This window comes from Balaenoptera physalus (genome assembly GCF_965194825.1).
Source record: "Balaenoptera physalus genome assembly, chromosome: 16".
Lineage (NCBI taxonomy): Eukaryota > Metazoa > Chordata > Mammalia > Artiodactyla > Balaenopteridae > Balaenoptera > Balaenoptera physalus.
Genome location: NC_138898.1, coordinates 71,934,699 through 71,958,105, shown reverse-complemented (window position 1 = coordinate 71,958,105; position 23,407 = coordinate 71,934,699). Strand labels below are relative to the sequence as shown.

At 45.0% G+C, this 23,407-nt stretch overlaps 1 protein-coding gene across 2 annotated transcripts in view; it reads right to left on the bottom strand.

The window, feature by feature from the left end:
* SCNN1B (sodium channel epithelial 1 subunit beta) overlaps nt 1-7,235 on the bottom strand; it is a 75,268-nt gene extending 68,033 nt beyond the window's left edge. The window contains exon 1 of one of the 2 annotated variants that reach the window (XM_082431046.1): nt 7,214-7,235. In XM_082431046.1, the coding sequence (XP_082287172.1) occupies nt 7,214-7,223 (10 nt within the window). In that variant the 5' untranslated portion in view covers nt 7,224-7,235. Of the gene's footprint in view, nt 1-6,747; nt 6,816-7,213 lie in introns of those variants that run through there. The other variant, XM_082431045.1, reaches the window with a different exon arrangement.
* Between the last annotated feature and the right edge of the window lie 16,172 nt (nt 7,236-23,407).

Sequence of the window (23,407 nt, the reverse complement as noted above, 5' to 3'; positions counted from 1 at the left end):
GAGAAAAGTGAAACAGAGAGGTTAAGTAACTTGCCTGAGGTGACACAGCTAATAAGTGACAGAGTCAGGATTCAGATCTCTGTAGGTTAGGAGGCCACAGGTTTAGAATTGCTGCATCTTTGGTGGATTCCCACCAGCCAAGATGATTTTGTCTGACTCGACATTCTGTGATTTTACACTATGGAAATGAATTTTTTTTTTTTGCAAATACAAAGTGATATAAAAATATAGATGGTTCTTTTATAAACTCCCTGTATATAAACTCACTCCACCTGAATCTGCTGGTCTTAATATTTGGTCCAGTAGCTGATTCTAGCCTCCCTATCCTCTTAAACCTGACCTCCTACAGTTGTTCCAGAGATGCAGAGCAAGCACTCTGTATACATAAAGTCATCTAGTTCTTGCAGGATTCCTTGCAGGTACTCTCTGACAACCCCATTTTGTAGGTAGGAAAACTGAGGCTTTAAAGAAGTACACACACTTAATCAAGTATACACAGCTAAGAAGTGGTGGAATCAAGGACTAGAACCCAAGCAATCTGATATCAAAGCCCCTACTTGTTTCTTTGTCATCCCTAAATATTTTCACTGTGGCAAAATATACAACATAAAATTTACCATTTTAACCCTTTTTTTGGTAAAGATATACTTTAATGTCAAGATTCAGGTTGAAACATAATTGTCTTACAAAGACTGTGAATTCAAATGTCATAATTGGAGTTGCAAGATGCCACACCAGCCCCCCTCCCAGCCTTTCCTGCCTGTGTCTTACATCAAAGGAGTTAAATCTGTTCCACAAAATAAAAATTAAAGTAGCCTTGGCTGACCAGCAATTACACTTTCACTTTTCCCACCCAGCTAATTGTTTTAAAACTAACTTGCTAATACGCTGTCAGTGCAAATTTATTCATAATAGACATGAACAAAAGGGTCGCCATTTCAACCATTTTTAAGTGTACATTTCAGTGGCGTTACGCATTCACATTGCTGTGCAACCATCACCACTTACCCATCTTCAGAAAAATTTCATCATCCCAACCAGAATGAAACTCTGTACCCATTAGACATTAACTCCCCATCCACCCCTCCCCCTCAGCCCCTGGTAACTTCTCTTCTACTTTCTCTGAATTTGCCTCTTCTAGACGCCTCATATAAGTAGAATCATACAATATTTGTTCTTTTGTGATAAAGGCCCTACTTAAAACCATAATTCAATTTTTATTTGAAAACATATTATATAATTTGGGTCGTAGTCAAAGGGGGAGTTAACCTTATCTCTAGTGTCATGCTTGTTTTAAATAAGGAGAAAGAAGATACATGTGGCTAGATTTTATAACTATAATATAACAACTGTATGAGGGAAAAAACACCTAATGAGTACCAAAGTGTATGCAATGAAAGGTAAGTCTCCTTCTCATCTATCAGTTTCCCTCCTCAAAGTATAACCAGCTTCTAGTGTGTCCTCCAGGTTCTAATGTGCATATACAAATATATACACATATAACATTGAATCCCTTTTAAAACACACACACACACACACACACACACACACACACACACACACACGTGGTAGAACACTATACACTGTTCCATACCTTGCATTTTTCTTTTAAAAATACATCTGGGAGATGGTTTCACATTTATTCATGCAGCGCTACTGCTTTCTTTTGAATGGCTGCATCATATTCTCTTGCATGGCTGTCCTGACACGTACAGTACTTAGTTCCCCTCTGGTGGATGTTTAGCTCATTTCCAATCAATTGCTCTCACACACAGACTATCTTTGTTCTAACATGATGTGCACAATGCAAGGATATCCACTGGATAAATTCCAAGAGGTGAAGTGGCAGAGACAGAGGGTATGAGCATCTTCAATACTGACAGTTTTCTTACCCCCACCTCAGGTTGCCCCCAATTTGTGTTCCCATCAGCAGAGTCAGAATCCCGGTTGCCCCACCAACACTGAGTGTTACCCAGCGAACTCGCAGGTGGAAAACAGAATCGGTGTGGTTTTGTTGTGCATTTCTGTTTTCAGAGTTCAGCATCTTTTCATCTGTTTGAATTCAATTGTATTTCTTTTTATGTAAACAGTAGAATCATATCCTCTATTCCTTCCCCCCCGCCCCCCCCAACCCGGCTTTTGGATCCCATGGTTTGTCTTTCATTCATAAGAGCTCTCTATGAAATTAACTCTTTGTCATAAAAGTGGCAAATACTTCTACTGGTTTGACATGCCTGGGCTTATGGATTTTTGTTTGTTTGTTTTGGTCATGCAGAAAAAATTAATTTTTATGTAGCCAGACTCAGCAACTTTTATCTTTAAGGCAAGGCCCGTGCTTCTACCCATTAGGCAGTACTGCCTCCCCGCTCTGATCAGCACTTTGAAGAAGACACGTGGAGTGGGCCTGCTTCTTGATTGGAGGTCCTCGGCAAAATATTATTGTCCCCAACCTAGACTTGGGCCTGGACACGTGTTCTCAAGGCGCCAAGGGAGAAGAGACTGTTCACAGAGAGACTCTAATCGCGAGCTTTTACTGGGAGGGGGACAGGTCCTCAGCTCCCTGATCCCGCACTGGAAAAGAACTCCTCTGAAAGTCAAATCTTGCCCCAGGCCCTCAAGGTGGGCCCACTGGAGGCTGTGAGACTAGAAAGGAGAGCAAGTTCTAAAGAATAAAACCCCCACTAGGCCCCTTGGCAACTTTCCTATCTGTAAAGAAGTGGTTCTTTCCAGCCTCCCCTGCTGGAGGGGATGTGCCTTTGTCCTAGGGCATCCCCTCCAGGTTTGGTCTTTGCCAGGGCAGAATTCTCACCACCAACCCACTCTTCTACAGGGAGGTGGATGCAGGTGGCCAAAGAGGATCTCATTTGAAGGTTTCCTCCAGACCAGTGATTCTGAAATTTTCGCTTTCATGAGAGCCACCTGGAGGTCTTGTTAAATTACAGGTTGCTGGGCCCACCCCCAGAGTCTCTGACTTAGTCGGTCTAGACTGGGTCTGAGAATCTGCATTTTGAAAAAAATCTCCAGGTGATGCTGAGGCTTCTGGTCCAGGGCCCACACCTTGAGACCCACTGGCCCAGGACATCCACTCCCTGGGGACCCCCATCTCAGGCTGGGCAGTGGTGTGAGTTAGGGTGAGAGGCCTGGAAGAACACAGGCTTCATTCAGTCAAAATAACAACAGCAACTGCTCTGTGCCAGGGGCTGTGCTATGGGCTGCGCATTCATTCTCACCTCATCCTCACACCAAGCCCACGCAGTAGGTTTTACTAGTACTAACTCCACTTTACAGTGGAAAAACTGAGGCTCAGAGAGGGTGCATGGGCTTTAGAATCAGACAGATCTGGAGTCTGATTCCAGCTCAGCCACTGACCCATCATGTGAGCTCTTGAGCAAGTGACTTACCATCCCTGAGCCTCCAACTCATCAGTGACTGGGGACCAAAAACCTGATTCTTGGGGCATTATGAGGATGACAGGGCTGATGATTATAAGGGCATCTGTAAGGCACAAGAAATGTATATCTCCTTTCCTGCTGCAAGCCCCATCATGATCTCAAGGTCCTTTTCTGTCTCTCCAGATCCATCTTCCCTCTCCCTATACTCTGAGATACTTTACCAGAAGTCACACTGGACTACTGTCACTTCCTAAACCTGCTTCACCTGGTCATGCTCCCAGGCCTTTGGAAAGGCTGTTTCCTCTGTGTGGAAATGCCTTTCTCACACTATTGCTCCAGAGAAACTCCTATTCATCCTTCAAAACCCACCTTAGAAGTCCCCTCCTTTTTGTCACTTTCCTTGAAATGTTGTGCTCTTCCTGCCCTTGGAAAGGCAGGAAGAGGACAACATTTCCCTCTTTCACTTGTGTTCCCATAACATTTTATACGGAGTACAATCTGGAATACAAATTGCACTGTTACAGGGACCAGGCAACTTATACCACCACCAGCAATCATCAGCATCATCAGCACTTAGTGTATTCCATGCACCAGGCACTGTTGTAAGAGGCTGAGGTTTGTTGATTCATTTAATGCCTAAAATAGCCCTCTGAGGCAAGTGCTACTTATTATCCCTATTTTCCATATGAGGAAATCGAATCACAAAAATGCTAAATAATTTGCTTTAGACCATACAACTAATCCATGCCAGAGCTGGGATGCAGAAGTTGGCTGTGGAGTCTGTGTTATTAACATTTATATTATGCTGCTCTTTATGAATGAGGGGTGGGCCAGGTGGGGACTGTGCCACCCTGGAGGGCGCCTGCCCCATCCCAGGGGGCAGCCGAATGTTAGGGCTGGAGTTGTCAGCCTTTCTGATCCTCTTTTCTCAAGAGGATCCAGAACTACGAAGTTTTATGTGACATCTCCCACCTTTTAAAATCTTGGGAGTAAGCTAAAATTGAAAAAGGAGTGTGGAGCTCACAAAAGCTGCACACAGGTCTGCTGTGCGGGAACCTCGTCTCAGTTGGTTTCTGCATCTTAGCTCAGGGCCAGGCGCACAGTAGGTCCTTTGTAGGTGCCATGACACTTCTGGACCTCACTGTGAGGTGGGCGTGGCTCTCACAAGCTGAGCTCTCATCCCAGTCCCACTCAGCACTGAGATTCTCTGACCTGCACTTGGGATGTGGACGAGGTCCCAAACGGTGGCCCTGAGCACCACCCCAACCTTGGGGCCATCTCCGGGTCTCCTCCGTCCAGGATAAGACTTCCTGCTTTCCAAGTGCTGACAGTGAGTTAAGTGTTTTGTTTCGTCATCCCACTGATCCACTCAACAGTTCTGGGAGGCTGCCATCTTCATCATCCCTGGGTTACAGATGTGAAACTGTGGCTCAGAGAGTGGAAGGGAATTATTGCGCAAACTAGGAAGAGGTGGAGCTGGGACTGTGGTGCACACAGCTCTGATTCTGGCTTCTCCCCAGCCAGCTGTCATCAGGCCTTCCACCAAACTTTTGATGGTTCTGGCCCACGTTCTAGGGCAAGCATACTCCCACGGTACAGCCCGGACCTGGAAAGTTTGTGGTACACAGATAAGACCCTGGACACTCCAGTCTGTCAGGCATGGTTTCTAACTCCTTCTGTGTCCTGTTGGACGGTGGGGATGGCATTGAGAGTGTCTACAGGGAACTGCTGGACACGGTCCCTTATGGGAATTCTGCCCACTGGGGCCTGGACAGGCAGAACTTGTGGCCTGGCTCAATCCCAGGCCTTTGGGCTCAGCAGCAACTGCAGATAGCGGGGTGTAGTGTTTGTACTTGTCCAGAGACAGAACGATAGAGATGTGCGTATGTGCACCTGTGCATGTGTGTATGCCTTGTGTATGTGTGCACACACGTGCGTGTGCAATGGAGAACAGGGGACCTTGTCCCCCAAATTCAGATCCCGTGAAGTTAGTTTAGGACAAAGTACAAAGAAATCTTAACCCAGAGATGTCAATTTACAGAAGAGGTTGAAATATGAAACAGTCCCCTAATTTTTACAACTTAACTGCCCATCAGTAGGCATATCCATGGCGGAAAACAAGGCAGCAGTTAAAATAAATAAGCTAGATTTATATGCAGCAACTTGGATAACTTTCAAAGAAATGGTAACTGGGTGGAGGGGGGTGACGAGTTTCAGAAATGATGTGGATGGATTATACCGTTTCTATTAAACATCCACCCACACATTACTCTGCAGCTTACATACCTTCTATGGGTACGCATGTATACGACTGCCTGGGTGTAGGAAAGGCCTAGAAGGAACTCCCCAAATTACGAAGGCAGTTACCTTTGTGGGAGCAGGGAGGTCAGGGGTTGGAAAGTTACAGACAAAGGAGAATGGATCTGTCTCCTCCTCATGGCATCACACAGTTCAGTGGGCAGGTACATTGGGCCACTGGTGGACGTCAGGTGGGGGCCACAGGGAGGCTTAAGCCTTGGGAACTATTCACACAGGACCCCCATGGACTCTCTGAGGGCTCCGCTGTCAGGGACAAACCTCCGCTTTGGCTGTTCTGCCCTCACTCCCTGGTGGAGATGGGCTGTGGGAGCTGTCCTGCCTCTTGTGGATGGAGGAGCTCTGCTGCTTCCTCTGGAAACCTCCCCCTGCCTCAGTTTCTCCCTCCACACTGGAGGGAGAAGTCCCGCCCCAGCTGTCCGCCCCCACCCCCAGCCCAGCACCCCCAAATCTCCGACATATGCCCCTCTGGGGGATAGACAGCAGGGCCTCCGGATCTGGCCTCCTCCCAGAGTTGCCCCAAGGGGGACAACTCAGGGAATGAACCCCCGTTGCCCAGAGGCGGGCTGGCAGAAGAGGCTAAGCTGAGCTCTGGGGTCAGACTCCCTGGGTTCAAATCTGGGCTCAGCAACTTGTCCCTGGAACCCGGGGAGGCGTCTCCAGCCTCTGACCCTCAGTTTTCTCCTCTGTAAAATGGGGACACCAAGAAGGCCCTAATTCCAGCAAAGCGTTGTGCGTCCCGGCGCCTAGCCCGCGCTCTCAGGTGTCGCTGCTGTCGCCCTCCCGAACGACACCTCACCCCGCCCCTCGGGGCCGAGGACGCTGCCGCCCTCTCTGCCGCCCCCGACACACACTCATCTCCCGGGCCCTCGGCTCGCACCGGGGGGCTTCCCCACTCCCCACAATCCTCTGCGGTGGTGCCCCTGCGCCCGAGGCCGGGTCCCCGCAGTGCCGCCGGCGCCGCCGCCGAGCGCCCTCCGCTGGGAAACGGCGGGGTGGGCGGCGGGGGAAGGCGCGGAGCCCGGCGTCGCTGTCGTACCTGCTTCCCGCGGCGGCTTGGGATGCGCGCGGCTGGCGGCGGCGGCGGCTGGGCGGCTGTCGCGGTGGCGCCGCGAGCGCGCGGACAGGGAGTGGGCGGGAGCGGGGCGGCGGGGCGGGGAGGTCCGGGAGCGCGGTGGGCGGGGCTTGGCGGCGCCGACGGCCACCGCGCCCGCGCGGCTCCCCGCCGCCCCTCTTCCTCACCCCCGAAACAAGCTCCCGCCGCTCGCGCTCCCTCGTACCCGCTCCCGCATCCACGTCTGCCCGGCACACCCACCCGGACCCCTCGCGCACACACCCCGCATTCTCCCTCTGCACATCCGGACCTGTGGCACCAATATGTACGCACAGACCCCGTCATCCTCGTGTTCCCCAGACAGACCACTGTCCCCACAGTCCCCTACCCCGCCCCCCCCTTCCAGCACATACGTGCCCCGTGCAACACTCCATCCTGCCCCGCGGTGTACCTGGACACATCGCGCACACCTGTACGACCACGCCCATCACATCCACACCCCCGCAGGCACCGATTGTCCTCTGGGCAAGCTGAGGACTTGAAGGAGTTTGCATAGGAACAGGCTTCTGCAGCTGATTTCCCTGCCCCTCACCCGACCTCTGCATTCCCTCACCCTCACCTTTGCTTTCTCAGTGACCTTCTCCTTCCTTGGCCTCAGCCACATCCTCCAAGGTCACTCTCAGATCGCCGTCAGCCCCTGAAGGCCCCATCTGTTTGGACCTCTGGCTTCCTCCCAGTGACACCCACTACACCTGTGCTTCAGCCTCAACGAGCTGCCAGGCCCCCTTCTCTAATCCTCATATCCTTCCCTCTTCTCATCAGTTCCAAGGACTATCATTTCAGTATCTTCATTTCACATGTGCATGGCAAACCCCAAATGTCAACCTTTCTTTGTCTTGCCATTTAGAGACTATTCCTTTTCCCTTGCTGCTGTAACAAGCGACCACAAATGTAACTAGCTTAATACACATAAATGTATTATCTTACAGTTCTGGGGGTCAGAAGTCCAACACCACTAAAATCAAGAAGTGGTACGACTGTGCTCCTTCTGGAGGCTCTAAGGGAGAATCTATTTCCTTGCCTTTTCCAGCTTCTAAATACTGCCTGCATTTCCTGGCCAGCAATGTCAGGGCAAGTCTTTTGTATACACCACATCTCTGGTTCTCTCTCTTCTGCCTCTCTCTTCCACTTACAAGGACTCTTGTGATTACATTTGTTCTACCTGGACGGATAATCCAGGATAGTCTCTCCATTTCTAGGTCAACTGATCACCAATCTTAATTCTAACTGCAGTCTTACTTCCCCTTTGCCCTGTAATTTAACATATTAACATATTAACAGGTTATAGGAATGAGGACTTAGACATCTTTGGCTGTTATTCTGTCTATCACAGAGGCCGAGCCCTGCTGGAGAAAATTAGTCATCCGAGACGATTTTTGCCACTATAAATTTATAAACCTCTACAAGCAGAAAGACGCCTATCACTGCCAGTATTTGCAGTAGAAAAATAATAAAATAAAATGGGAATGTTTATGTGATGGAATACTATACAGCACTGAACAAGAACATATTCCACCTATGCATATGAATGTTCAAAGACTTCAAAATCATGAATGAAAAAAGCAGGAGAATTGAAATAATAATGAGAGCAAACACATTTATAATGCTTATTCTGTGGCAGATATTGTTTCTAGGCACTTATATTAAAACTCACAGCAATCCCTTGGGGTAATACAGATGAGGAAACTATGGCACAGGAGGTTGAGTAACTTTCCCAAGGTCACACAACTAGGAAGCATCAGAGTCGGGATTTGAACCCAGAGTCAGTCTTAATCCAAAGCCTGTGCACTTCACTGCAGCAGATTAATTTATACAGTATGAATTATTTCAAGTAAAATTTTTAGAGCACATAAAACTATATATATATATCCAAATCACTTTGCTGTACACTTGAAACTAACACAATATCATAAATCAACTATGCTTCAATTAAAAAAAAAAGATAGGTGGATTCATATATCTGCTTCTAAATTCAGTCCGTTGCATTATGTTGTTTAGTGGAAATAAATAAAGGAGATCCAGCCTCATGTAATTTTACCCACCATTGCTTTTGTCAGCCATTGCTTTCCTCAGTGCAAATGTCAACATGGTGACCGGGCATGTAACATCTTAGTATTATTATGACAATAATTTGACTTCATGTTTTTCTTGAAAGGATCTTTGGGACACACTCCCACTTCCCCCCACCCCTCCACCAGAAGTCTGTGAACCACACTTTGAAAACCATTAGTATAAAAACCACTAGGTTTGATAAACCTAGTATATCCAGTTGTGACCATTGAAATTGTTGATATTAGACTATTACTGACCTACAAAAATGGCAATATCATATGGTTCCACCCAATGCGTGTTATTTTGGAGGGTTTTCCTTTTGGTTCACACCCTGTTTCCCTGGCCAGGCCCTGTTGTTGAACATCACTGGGTGCATCTCCTCTGGGACTGTGTTGCTGTGGGCGGCTTTGTACAAATGATATGTCTTTCTTTATGTCATGATTTCCAGTGGGGGGGAGCTGGAGTTTGGGGGGTGTATAGGAACTACGAACCGGTTGATGTTAGGCTGACATATTTTAAAGTATGTATTTTAAGCAGTTGTGAACATGGAGAGGGGTGTTCTCAGAGTTGGCTGAAGGACGTCAGAAAGTCCACGTGGACTTTTGTCAGGTGTTTAGAACGATGGATCATTTGGCAAAAAAACAAAAACCAAAACCGAAAACCTTTTTCTAGACAAAGACATGTGGGCTGAGTTATGGCACAGTTGGATGAATTCACGTCTGGATAGATTCATGAGTGGTTTGGGAGGTAAGTGCCCCCAAAATGTTCTATTGAGTATTTATGTACTATTGTGGAAGAATAGTCCTCCTGCTTTCTTTAATCAAGTTAGTGCAATTCTAGGAGATGATGAAATATAAAAAGGGATCCAAGATCAGCCAAGCCAGCCCTGGGGATCAGTGGGGTGTTAAATGCCGTTCTTTATAACCACTATTTAAACAATACATTGTATAAAAGATAAGGCGACTATTCTTTTTTTTTCCCCCTAAAGAGGGGGTCACTGAGCATCCATTCATTCTACTTTAGGTAGCTGCATGTGACTTAATTCTGGGGTCACCACCCCTTCCTTACTCCTAGTCCATATTTTGATCCTGGTGATGCTTATATCATGTATCACCACCCCATTCAGGGTTGATACTACCCCAGCCTAGAAATCACACATTGTATTCCTCTTGGGATATTGATTGGTTCAAAGGAGGGAATGAGACAGAACTCAAAGTTAACCATAGTCAATGAAACTCTACACAGGGACTTTCTCTTTGAACTCTTAGGGAGTCCCACCTGCTTCCGAATTGTTCAGATATGGAGCTGCATCTGGGAAGAGGCTGCATGAGAATGAATCCCATCCAGAGAGACGACAGAGAGGAACTAGGTCCCAGTTTCATCATCTGACCCACATCAAGCCATACCTGTCCTACCCCTGGACATTTCAGGTGCATGAGGCTATACATTTCCTTTTTGCTAAGCCATCTTGGGTTGGGGTGTCTGTTGCTTGCAACTAAAGACTCCTAAGTGATTCTGGTGAAAATTTTATCCAAACTACAAAAGAAGGAAGTCAGGGGGGACAGTTGCAGAATCTGGACATCTGGAATGTCAGGTTCCAAACTAAGAAGATAAACTACCACAAGCACAGATGTAAAGTCCTGCAGTTGGACTCAATCAGACAAATTATGTGCTTAAGTACAGAATGGGAAGACATGGCTTGGGACCTGTGCCACCCCCTGAGATATAGAGCCTTTTAGAGATGCAGCACCACCTGCAGGTCTGGAGGCCCTGGGCGCTGGGTCTCTGGCTTTGTTGGCAAAATCCTTATCTGGGTCCATTGATCAACGTGGGTCCCTGGATCTTCGGTTTCATTCCCCCAGGCCACAGCAAGCTTGGGTGTTCCTCTTCTCTGACCACAGCACACAGCTTACACCATGCCTGTCCTTTCCGTTATTCCACTTTCTCTCCCTGGTATAGTCCCCCTTGGCTTCCCCTTCCCCCCATTACTACTACTAATACTGAACTGTGGTACTATTTGCCAGGCACCTTGCTAAGTCTCTATCCTCCCAAACAATCTTATGAGGTAGGTTCTATTTTTGTTCCCATTTTACAGATAAAGAAACAGACTTGCAGCTGTCAAGGATCTTTGCCCAAATAGCAGCAAAGCCAGGTCTCTCTGTAACCAAAGTCCATGTTCCTAAGCATTTTCTTAAACTGCAGATTTGTAAACAGTAGGGTGTGTGTGTAGGGGGAGGGGGAATGGAGGAAATCCAGTTTTCAAACGTGTTTTGTAAGATCACGTGGTATTTAAAAAATTTTTGAACCAATGTTTAAAAGTCAGAGAATAGCTCATAAAAATCAGCTTCCTGATTCTCTGGAAAATAAGCAGTCAGGAGGTCTGGGGACAACAGGGCTTCCATTCCTGCTTGGTCTAAGTGACCTGGAGCTGGGTGGCAGCTGAATGGACCTGTGACTCCCCACTCCTGCAGTGCCTAGAGTCCCCACACCCAGCCTGCCTGCATGTTGATGCCCCACGGACATTTGAGTTTGGAGCCTCTGCTCCCAGCACCACCAGCCCTCCTTAGCTTGGTCTTCCCTGCTCCCCAGCCAGTCTGCCACAAAAGCCTCCAACCCCTGCCAAGCTTGGCACTTTCCACTTTGTTCCCAGAAATCCAACCACAGAGGCCAGATCACACAGGGCACAGTCAGGCTGGCGCTCAGGGCTCACCTGGTCATTTGGAGCACATACCTTTCCATTTTTCTCTCCCTCCTGGCCTAGATGAAAAATTTAATCAGCTTCTGGGGTTTTGACCTGAGGAAAAGGAAGATCTGGGAACAAACTTTGCAACTTTGCTATTGAGGTTTTCAGTTGCATCCAGGAACCTTGAGAAAGGTCAGGTTGCAACTTGGTGACTTTAAAACACTCGAATACTCTTACAGTCTAGTCAGGGAAGACAGACAATAAACAAGACAAAGAAGCTTTTAGATGGTATAACTGCTGTGGAGAAAAAGAACGCAGGCCAAAGGGGATGGGGTGAAAGTTGAATTTTAAAAAGTATGGTCAGCTTGGGAATTCCCTGGCAGTCCAGTGGTTAGGACTCCGTGATTCTACTGCAGGGGGCATGAGTTGATCCCTGGTTGGGGAACTAAGATCCTCAAGCCTAAAGGAGGTGAGGAAGCCAGCCCTGCTGGTACCTGGGAGAAAAATGTACCAGGCAGAGGAACAACAAGTGCAAAGACCCTGAGGCAGAGCATGCCTGGCGTGTTTGAAGAGCAGTAAGGGTGCCAGTGTGTCTGTAGTGGATGTGAACAGGAAGACAGTAAGAGGGAGATTTAGGAAGTTCACATGGGGTGTGGAAACAGAACACAGGGCAGGGCCTTGTAGGCCAGTGTAGGGACTTTGGTCTTGAAGCACTGAGATGAGGGCCTTTAGAGCATTTGGGGTGATGTAACCTGATCAAAAAATTTTTAATGTATTTTTTTATTTGATAAAATACACATAACAATATTTATCATTTTAACCATTTTAAAGTTTACAGTTCGGTAACATTAAGTACATACACATCGTTGTTCAATCATTACCACCACCCATCTCCAGAACTTTCTCATCTTCCCAAACTGAAATTCTGTACCCATTGAATAATAACTAACCAGTCTCCTCTCCTCCCGGCCCCTGGTACTCAGTATTCTACTCTCTGTCTGTATGAGTTGGACTATTCTAGGTACTTCATTTAAGTGAAATCATGCAGTATTAGCCTTTTGGAGTCTGGCTTATTTCATGTCTTCAAGACTCTTTCATGTTGTAGCATGTGACAGAATTTCCTTCCTTTTTAAGGCTGAATAAGTGTGTATTACATTTGTTTATCCATCCATCCACTGATGGACATTTGTGTTATTTCCGCCTTTTGGTTATTGTAAATACTGTTGCAATGAACATGGGTGTACAAATATCTGTTCAACTCCTTGCTTTCAATTCATTTGGGTATATCTGACCGAAAGTTGAAAAGACTCACTTTATAAGAAGGGTGGCAGTGGCTGAAGCAGGGACCAGGGTGAGAGCTGTGGAGGGGGTGAGAAGCAGTTAGATTCTGGATATATTTTTCAGGGATAGCAGACATAATTTGCTAGGGGATCAGGTGTGGGGTGTGAGAGAATTTAGGACCAAGTCTTCCCAGACAACCCAGTACGTAATGAGTATCTTCACTTTTTTTTTTTTTTTTACATTTTTAATTTTATTTATTTATTTATTTATTTATTTTTGGCTGTGTTGGGTCTTCGTTTCTGTGCGAGGGCTTTCTCTAGTTGCGGCAAGCGGGGGCCGCTCTTCATCGCGGTGCGCGGGCCTCTCACTATCACAGCCTTTCTTGTTGCGGAGCACAGGCTCCAGACGCGCAGGCTCAGTAGTTGTGGCACACGGGCCTAGTTGCTCCGTGGCATGTGGGATCTTCCCAGACCAGGGCTCGAACCCGTGTCCCCTGCATTGGCAGGCAGATTCTCAACCACTGCGCCACCAGGGAAGCCCAATGAGTATCTTCACTTTTGAAGCTATTTAAGCAAGTTACAGAATAATGCCTGCCAAGTAACATTATTTACATAAAAACTATATAAAATAATAGGATACATTTTAATGAGCACATATAAGTTTATGTAAATTTAGAGACAGAGCTCTAGAAGGATACATATCAAGTTGTTAACCGTGGTTACCTCTAGAATGAAAGAGAGGAAGCAGAGGTGAGGGGGGTCAAGGAGAATCTCATCTTTAGCTGTGTTCCTTTTTTAAAATAAAAAAGTATATTCATATAACACTTGTGTAATTAAAAACCCTAATAAATAGTGTTTACACTTTAAAAAGAATAGAAGGGGTTTGGTTTAATTTAGGACCAAGTTCTCCCAGCCAATTGGGTGTTGAATGAATCAGATTCACTTTTTTTTAAATTAATGTTTATTAATTAATTGTAAAGTATGGTTGCTTTACAATGTTGTGTTAGCCTCCACTGAACAACAAAATGAATCAGCCCTACACGTACAGATATCTCCTCCCATTTGGACTTCCCTCCCATTCAGGTTAACAGTGCATTAGGTAGAGTTCCCTGTGTTTATACAGTACGTTCCTATCGGTTGTCTATTTTATACATAGTGTCAATAGTGTATATGTGTCAATCCCAGTCTCCCAATTCCTCCCACCCCACCCCTTTCCCAATTGGTATCCACACATTTGTTCTCTATGTCTGTGTCTCTACTGAGTCAGATTCACTTTTGAAGCTATTTAATTGCTACTGACGTGGCCTGAATCACTGGTTCATGCTGGGAAGGAAAATAGGAGACTTTCATTTGGCTCAGTCTGCTGAAAGTGAAAACCTTCCTAGCTAGCATGGGCCCACAGCCCAGGACCGGCCAGGCAACCTTAGAGGAGTCAGCAAAACTTAAAGTGTAATAACGTGAGTAACAGTAATCATTTCAACAACATAAAATAGCAGCAACAACCGCTTATACTTATGTAGCACTTGCAGTGCCGGCCACTGCTCTAAACATTTTATATATACTAACGCACAATAGCCCAGAGAGGTAGATATTACTATTACCCTCATCTTACAAGGAGGAAATGGAGGCACACATATCTCCACTGGTTGCACATTCTGGAGATCAAATTCATCTCCTGTTTCTTCCTTGCCTGTTTCTTGCCTTTTTACTTCATTTATGAGGTTTGGATCATATTGAAAGGCTTAGTACTGATGTAACAAACAATGAAGCTGTGGGGATGCCTACAGCAGGTCAGTTTCATTCTTGCTTCCCTGGCATGTTGGCACATAGTCTCCACACAGCTGACAGAATAATCCTTTTATCCTTTAATAATCCACATCATATTAAACAAACAAAAAAATGAAACTTAGCAGTCACCTTGGAAGATGCTGGATGTGGCAGGATGACTCTGAGATGGCCCCCAAGTTTCCTCTCCTAATGTTAACTCCCTTGCGTAATCCCCTCCCCAACCACTTAAGTGATATCAGAATCAAATCTCTCCCCAGCTGAGCCTTCCGGTGAGACCACAGCCCAACCAACACCTTGATGGTACCGTCATGAGAGACCCTGCAACAGAGGACCCAGCTAAGCCATGCTGGGATTCCTGACCCACAGAAACTGTGAGATAATAAATGTGTGTTATTTTAAGCCACTAAATGTGGTAATTTGTTTTGTGGCACTAGAAAACTAATAGGCTAGAGAGGCAATTCATTATTTTGAAAGCATATAAATAAAGGAAAAGAGTCAAGCATGTATTCTGCCTGTCCTATACAGGGTAACCAAATAGGTGATGTGAGGAAGTTTTCATATATATATTCCAGCTAATTAAAGAAAGGAAAAAACAAATGTCGGCACTTTGAAACTTCTAATGAGGGACTTCCCTGGTGGCGCAGTGGTTAAGAATCCACCTGCCAATGCAGGGGACACAGGTTCAATCCCTGGTCCGGGAAGATCCCACATGCTGCGGAGCAACTAAGCCTGTGCGCCACAGCTACTGAGCCTGCGCTCTAGAGCCCGCGAGCCACAACTACTGAAGCCCGTGCACCACAACTACTGAAGCCCGCACACCTAGAGCCCATGCTCTGCAACAAGAGAAGCCACCGCAATGAGAAGCCCGCGCACCGCAACGAGGAGTAGCCTCTGCTGGCTGCAACTAGAGAAAGCCCACGTGCAGAACAAAGACCCAATGCAGCCATAAATAAATAAATGTTTAAAAAAAAAAAAGAAGCTTCCAATGAATTAGTGGACCTAGGCAAAAGCCATTTATGGCTGCTTATATCATGAGATGGAGGACAATCAAACAGTATACACCTCTTGATGAAAGTACCCAACATCATCTATGAAGTATTCTTGCCAGAAAGAAAAGGACCTTTAGTCTGATTAGGTCTCTCTATATAACTACCAATTTACAAGAAATCCAGGGAACAGAGGAACTTGTTAAATAACACCATGGGGATGTAACCAGTGAAATTCAGATGGTGGGAAACTCTGTAGGACAAATGACCCAGTTTCAACAGATTGAAAGAAACAAATAGAGATTGAGGAGAACCCTAGAGATCAGAAGAGACTTAAGAGCTATTTAAACAATTGTAATTCATGAATCTTACTTGGATGCTGATTCAGACAAACTCTATGAAAGTTATTGATAAGACAGTTGGGGCATTCAAACACTAAATAATTTGTGGTATTTTGGAGTTATTGTTAACTTCTTAGGTAGGACAATGGTTTTGTTGTTTTCTAAAAGAGACCTTGTATTTAAAGATATAAAGGCAGACCTCATTTGATTGCATCTCACTTTATTGCACTTTGCAGATATTGCAGCTTTTATAAGTTGAAGGTTTGTGGCAACCCTGCATCAAGCAAGTGTATCGGCACCATTTTTCCAACAGCATATGCCCACTTTGTGTCTCTGAGTCATATTTTGGTAATTCTTGCAATATTTCAAACTTTATTATTATATTTTATTATATTATTATTATATTATGTTATTATGGTGATCTATGATCAGTGATCTTTGATGTTACTACTACAACTCACTGAAGGCTCAAATGATGGTTAGCATTTTTTAGCAATAAAGTATTTTTTAATTAAGCTATGTACCTTGTTTTATTATACATAATGCTATCGCATACTTAATAGACTATAGTAAAGTATAAACATAACTTTTATATGCACTGAGAAACTAAAGCATTTGTGACTCGCTTTATTGTGATATTTGCTTTATATTCGCAGTGATCTGGAACCAAACCTTGCAATATTTCCGAGGTATGCTTGTATACAAAAATATTTAGAGGTGAAATGATAAGATGTCTGGGATTTGCTTCAAAATAATCCATTTGGGTGGTATGGGAGATATAGATGAAATAAGATTGATCACGAATTGATAATGGTGAAACTGCATGGTGAGTCCTTGTGTGTTCATTATACTATTCTCTCTACTTTTTGTATGTTTACAAATTTCCATAATAATAATTTTCAGAAAATCTAAGTAAAATCTAGTGTTTTCCGTCTCAGAATAAGAGCTGAAATGGCCTCTAAGTTTACCCATCACCTGCAACCCTCCATCCTCTTTGCTATTTTCTCTGAGCTCATCTCCTTCCGTTCTCCCCTTCGTTCTTCCATGTGACCCTCACTAGCCTCCTTGTTGCTTCTTGAATACCCCCAGCCTGCTCCTACCTCAGGGCCTTTGCACTTGCCATTCCGTCTTGCTCCTCTATCAGGTATCCCAGGGCCTGTTTTTCTCACTTCTCTTAGGTCACTGCTTAAATGTCAACCCTAGGGGAGGTCTTCCTTGATTATTCCACATAAAATAGCAATATCTACCACATATAGATATTCTTGTCCTTATTTTCTTGCCCTATTTTTCTCCGTGGCACTTGACATACATTACACTTTACTTGTTTGGGTCCTTGATTGTCTTCTTTCTCCAACGGGATGTAATTGCAGGAAGGCGAGGACTTAAAAAACAAAAATCAATGACTATAGCACCAATGCCTAGATCAGTGCTTGGCATATTACTATCTGTGGAATTAATGAATGCTTGTTTAACCTCCACTTGTCTTTTGTTATTTATTATGAGTAATTTCAAATGTACAGAAAAGTAGAGAGAATCACATATAATAAACATCTCCTAGGTATAATACTTGGGAACATTTGCCATGTTTGCTTCATCTCCTTTTCCTTTTTTGGCTGAAGTATTTTAAACTATTTATAGTCAACATGACATTTCATCGCTAAATACTTCAGTATGCATCTTTTAAAAAATGAGACACATCTTTACTTTGCCACAATACCGTTATAACACCTAGCAAAATGAACCCCAAATCCATAGTACCATCAAATTCCTCCATATCCACATTTCCCCAATCGCCTCCAAAATGCCTTCAAACCAGGACCCAGTCAAGATCCTCAAATTGCATTTGATCACGTCTCAGAATCTCTAGTCTTTGTTAAGCTTCTTTCTGGCCCAGCAAGATGTCCCAAGCTCAGCTGGATCTGACTTCTTTGCCAACATTTAAAAAGTGGTAGGTTTAACATGAAAGTCAGGATTTTCAGTGCTCCCGCCAAAGTCAGCAGATCTGGCAACAGTGAACTCACATTCCCGCTTGGCAGAAACTGGCCGCAGCTTAGTAGGGCCACCCCATTTAGACAGGGCGTGCACACGCAAGCTTGACACAAGCCTCCCCACCCCCCAGGACCGGTTCTGGCCATGCCGTTATGCAAGCCGCCTGGCTTCTGCCGCATGTGAGCTGCTCCCTCTGGGTTAAGAGCACAGACTTTGGTGTCTGCCTGCCCCTCCTCCTCCCTCCCATCTTTTCTATTTATGAAGTGGCTTCTGCATGCCAAGCACGATGTGAGATGCTGGGGTTCTAAAGGCAGATGAGACAAATATGCAGGTTATTGGCTTGGGTGATCTTAGAGCCACTCCTTGACCTTCTCCTGCAAACTACATTTCCCAGGAGCCACTGCCACGCACTGGCTGGCTGGTTTCCAGCTAAACTGAGCCAAAAAGAGACACTGGAAGGAGATTGGATGGTGGGATAAAGGGAGGAGCTAGGGCCTCTTCCCAACTTCAGAGAGTGTTTTCCAGCAGAGGCTACATCTCCTCCATGGTTTAGCTCATCACTGGGTATCCCCTGCTGTTACTCTAGCTCCTTCTGGATGGCCCCAGAGAGGGACACCAACTCCTCTGTGTGCCCCAGCAGTGACAGCAGCTTCCTGCTGTCGCTCAGCCCAGGGTGGCTTCACCATCTCCTATTTGGCTTCTCAGCTGTTGGCTCATTTGTGTAATCAATTCCTTGTATGAAGTTCCCTCTGTTTGAAATAACTGGAACGCTTTGTGTTTTTCCTCATACAACAGGCCTGGCCCGTGACCTCATGGAACATATACCGGTTCTTTTTCTTTATCTGCGTTTACTTGCTTTGTGACTCTTGGGAAATTACTCAATCTCTCTTAGCTTTGTTTGGTCTTCCTGTCAGGAAAATAGGGTAATAGTGGTACTCGCCTCATATTATTGTTGTGAGGATTAAACGCAATGATGCATATAAAGTGGTTAGCTCAGTCCCTGGAACCTAATATTAAGTGTTAAAAAATGTTACCTATTATTCTAGGCTACATGGTACAAACTGTTCCTGCCCCCTCCAGGAGACAGCCATGGACTTCTTCCTCTGCGGCTCCATAGACATGCAGCTAGTGTTTATTGAGCACCTACTATTTCCAACGTCTTAACTTATTTACTCTTGATAAGTATCTCTAAGGTGTAGGTATTACTCTTCTCCCCATTTTCAAGATGAAGAAATCAAAGCACAGAGAGGTTGAATAACTTGCTCAAGTTCTCATAGAAGAGGAGGCATGATGTGAACCTGTGTGGGCTGCCTCTGGAGCCCATGCCTTTAACCTGCCCTGTAAACTTCCTCAATATGCTGCACTCCATTGTTACAGCAGGTAAGAAAGCGTCTCTCCCCTCAGATAGCTCACAGCCCAGCTGGAGAGACAGGTTCATTCATCACTAAGCACAATGCAGTGTGATACATGCTAATCATTCTTTGTGTGCTTGTTCATTCAGTCATTCACTCATTCAGCAAACTCTGGGCATCAATTATGTACCAGTCTGTGCTAAAGGCTGGTAAGGAGGCTCAAGGTGGTTTGGGGGACCCAGACCTCCACACCTTCTCTAGCTGCTGAGTGCAGAGTGGTAAAATGGGAGGCTTCTGCCATTTCCTTTATTTATTTATTTACTTATTTTTTTAACATTTTATTGGAGTATTGCTTTACAATGGTGTGTTAGTTTCTGCTGACATTTCCTTTTTTTTATTCCTCCAAAGCACAGCACTTTAGAGTCAGACATATTTGAGTTTTCCTCGTGCTTCTTGATTTACTTGCTGTGTGACATCATGCAGATTACTTAACTTCTCTGTGCTTGTTTATACATGTAAAACTGGGGCTAGTAATGATAATAATGATACCTCGCATGCTTAATGTTAAGGCACAAAGAGATGATAAATGCAAAGGTCTTAGCTGAGTGCTGGGCACACAAGAAGGGCTTAATTATCAGTTGTTACTACTATTTGTTGATAATGGTTGTTAATTGCCTGTAACCACCAACAGTGGAAGACTGTTGTTCTAAATACTACATCCCTTAGTTTGGCAAAGTTTTGCTGGTCTAACAAACCAGATGCATTCCTTCTGGCTTTTCAACTGACAAGTCTCAGCAGGATGAGAACAATGCTAGTAGGCATGACAGACAAATCGTTAGCAAAGACAGAAAGTCGGCTGTTGTTTTCCAGGTGCTGCATAGAAGCAGTGAAGAGAGCTTTAAGCTCTTGTAGCCTTCCTCCACCCTGCCAGAGAGCCCAGCCCTGCCTGGCTCCAGCTCAGTCATGCCTGGATGGGTTTAAAGAGCCATACAGAGTGAAGTAAGTCAGAAAGACAAAAACAAATACCGTATGCTAACGCATATATATGGAATTTTAAAAAGCGGTACTGATGAACCTAGTGGCAGGGCAGGAATAAAGACGCAGACGTAGAGAATGGACTTGAGGGCGCGGTGCGGGGGCGTTGGTGGGGGAAGGGTAAGCTGGGACAAAGTGAGAGAGTGGCACGGACATATATACACTACCAAACGTAAAATAGCTAGCTAGTGGGAAGCTGCTGCATAGCACAGGGAGATCAGCTCGGTGCTTTGTGACCACCTAGAGGGGTGGGATAGGCGGGTGGGAGAGAGGGAGGGGATATGGGGATATGTGTATACATATAGCTGATTCACTTTGTTGTACAGCAGAAACTAACACAGCATTGTAAAGCATTTATACTCCAATAAAGATGTGAAAAAAAAAAAAAGAGCTATAACCCCTTCTAATGCAGAAGGTATGAATTTCATTCCACAAACTTGGATCTGTGATACATAACATCGTTTACTATAACCATGTCATTCCTATTTCTGGCTTCTTCTTCCAGGAAATAGAAACTTAGTAGTAGCCAATTCCAAGTCTAAAGATGAGCTATATGCTGAAGATTCACACATATCTCCTGAATCTTTCCTGAAATCCAAGCACACATCTATCTGTCTACTTGACAATCTCACTTGGATGTTCAATAGGCATCTCCAAATTAATAACCAGTCAAAACTGAACACTGACATTTTCTCCCCAACCTTGCTCCTCCTACAGTCTTCTCCATCTCAGTGATGGCAACCCCATTCTTCAAGTTTTCAGACCAAAGACATCAGTCATTTAAAAAAAAAATTTTTTTTTTATTGCAGTGAAATTCACATAACATAAAATTAACCATTTTAGAGTGAACAATTCAGTGGCATATAATTCATTCACAATATCGAGGAACCACTACCTCTATCTAATTCCAAAATATTTTTATCAACCTATAAGAAAACCCATACCCATTAAGCAGTCACTCCCCTTTCTCCATCTTCCCCTAACCCCTGGCAACCACTAATCTACTTTCTGTCTCTGTGGATTTACCTATTCTGAGTATTTTGTATAAATGAAATCATATAATATGTGGCCTTCTGTGTCTGGCTTTTTTTTTTTAACATTTGTTTATTTATTTATTTATTTATTTATTTGGCCGTGCCGGGTCTTCGTTGCAGCACGCGGGATCTTCATTGTGGCATGTGAACTCTTAGTTGCAGCATGTGGGATCTAGCTCCCTGACCAGGGATAGAAACCCTGGCCCCCTGCATTGGGAGCGTGGAGTCTTAGCCACTGGACCACCAGGGAAGTCCCTGTGTCTGACTTTTTTCACTACCAAAATGTTTTTGAGGTTCATGCATGTTGTAGCATGTACCAGTACTTCACTCCTTTTTATGGCTGAAGAATATTCTGGAGACAGTCTTGATGCCTCTGTCTTACACTCCACAACCAACCAGCTAAGTAATCTGGTTGTCTACCTTCAAAATATTTCTTTTCTTTCTTTCTTTTTTTTTTTGGCCATGCCACACAGCTTGGCTTGCAGGATCTTAGTTCTCCAAGCCCGTGCCCCCTGCAATGGAAGCACAGAGTCCTAACAACTGGACCGCCAGGGAATTCCCCAAAATATTTCTAGAATGGATTCACTGCTCGCTGTCTCTACTGTACCTCCTGGTCCCCACCATCACCTCTCACCTGGATGACCGCATTTTCTTATTCCTGGCCTTCATACACCCAGTCCCCACTCTTTCCGCTCCAGTCTTTTCTCCACAGAGAATCCAGAGTGATTCGGTTAAAACCTAAGTCACATCATGTCCCTTCTCTGATCAAAACTCTCCAGCGCCCCTGCCCTCATCTCATTCACAGTCAAAGCTGAAGTCCTGACGTCTCCCAGCCTCCTGTCATTTCTCTGACTTCACCTCTTTCATCATCCCCTTGCTCAGTGTTGTCTGGCCGCTTGGGCCAGTATCCTTGCTCTCAACACACAGGACCATCTCTCTCCTACCTCGGGCCCTTTGTACTCAGGCTCTTTCTGGAACATTCGACTGTGGTTTTCGGCCCTTAATTTTCTTTACCCCTCTGTGAGTTTTACCCTGTTGACCGCTCACCCCTTCATGAAATTGTTTCTGTTCTTGCATTTCATGATGCCATGTCCTCATTTTCTTTTGTCCCTGTGTACCCGGCTGTTTCCTCTCAGATGCCTGTATGAGCGCCACTTCTTCTGTGCACCCCTTAAATGTTGGCATTTCACAGGGTTTCACGCAAGTCCTCTTCTCTCCTTTCTCTTCTCCCTGGAGTGAGCTCATGAATACACCATCAGTCTAAATCCTTTACTTAATCTCTAGACTCATAGTAATTGCCTGCAGGGTATCTCTCTCTCTCAACAGCCCTGAGGCACTACAAACTCGACAAGTCCAAAGTGAAACAACCCTCCAAACAGCGAGGTTGTTCTTGCCAAATGGAATCCCCGGCCATTCAGTTGTCCAACATAGAAACCCAGTCCTAACCTTGATTCATTTTTTTTTTTTTTTTGCTTAGTTGCACATCTAATCCATCACAAATCTATAAATCCCACTTCCTGATATCTGGAACTGTCTACTTCTCTCTTCCCCTCCCATAGTTCAGATTGTCACCTTTTCTCAGACAGCTGGTCTTCCGGCATCTTCTCTGGTCCCCTTCCAATTTATTATCCAACGCAGAAGCCAGGGAGACTTTTATGGACTACAAACGTGATCCTCAATTGCTAAACCTGCCATGGCTTTGATTACTCTTGGGATAAGTTCCTTAACCCAGCTTATAATACCATGCCTGATCTGGACCCTGTGACTGCTCCACCACCAAGCTTGCCTTCTGCACTCTAGACAAACAGAACTAATTCTCCTCAACATACTATGATTGTCATTTTTGCTTACATTGATGTTTGTCTGCAATACTGCCCTTCCCACTCTCTCCTGCCTCTCTTCATCCTGTAGCTTGTAATGTATCCCCCAGGTATCAGCTTAGAAACCACCCCTCCAGGAAGCTTTCCCCATTTTCCCAAGTCTGGGGCAGCATAGACTGCTATGTGTTCACTAAACTCTGGTTCTTTTTCATCTTGGGCTCACAG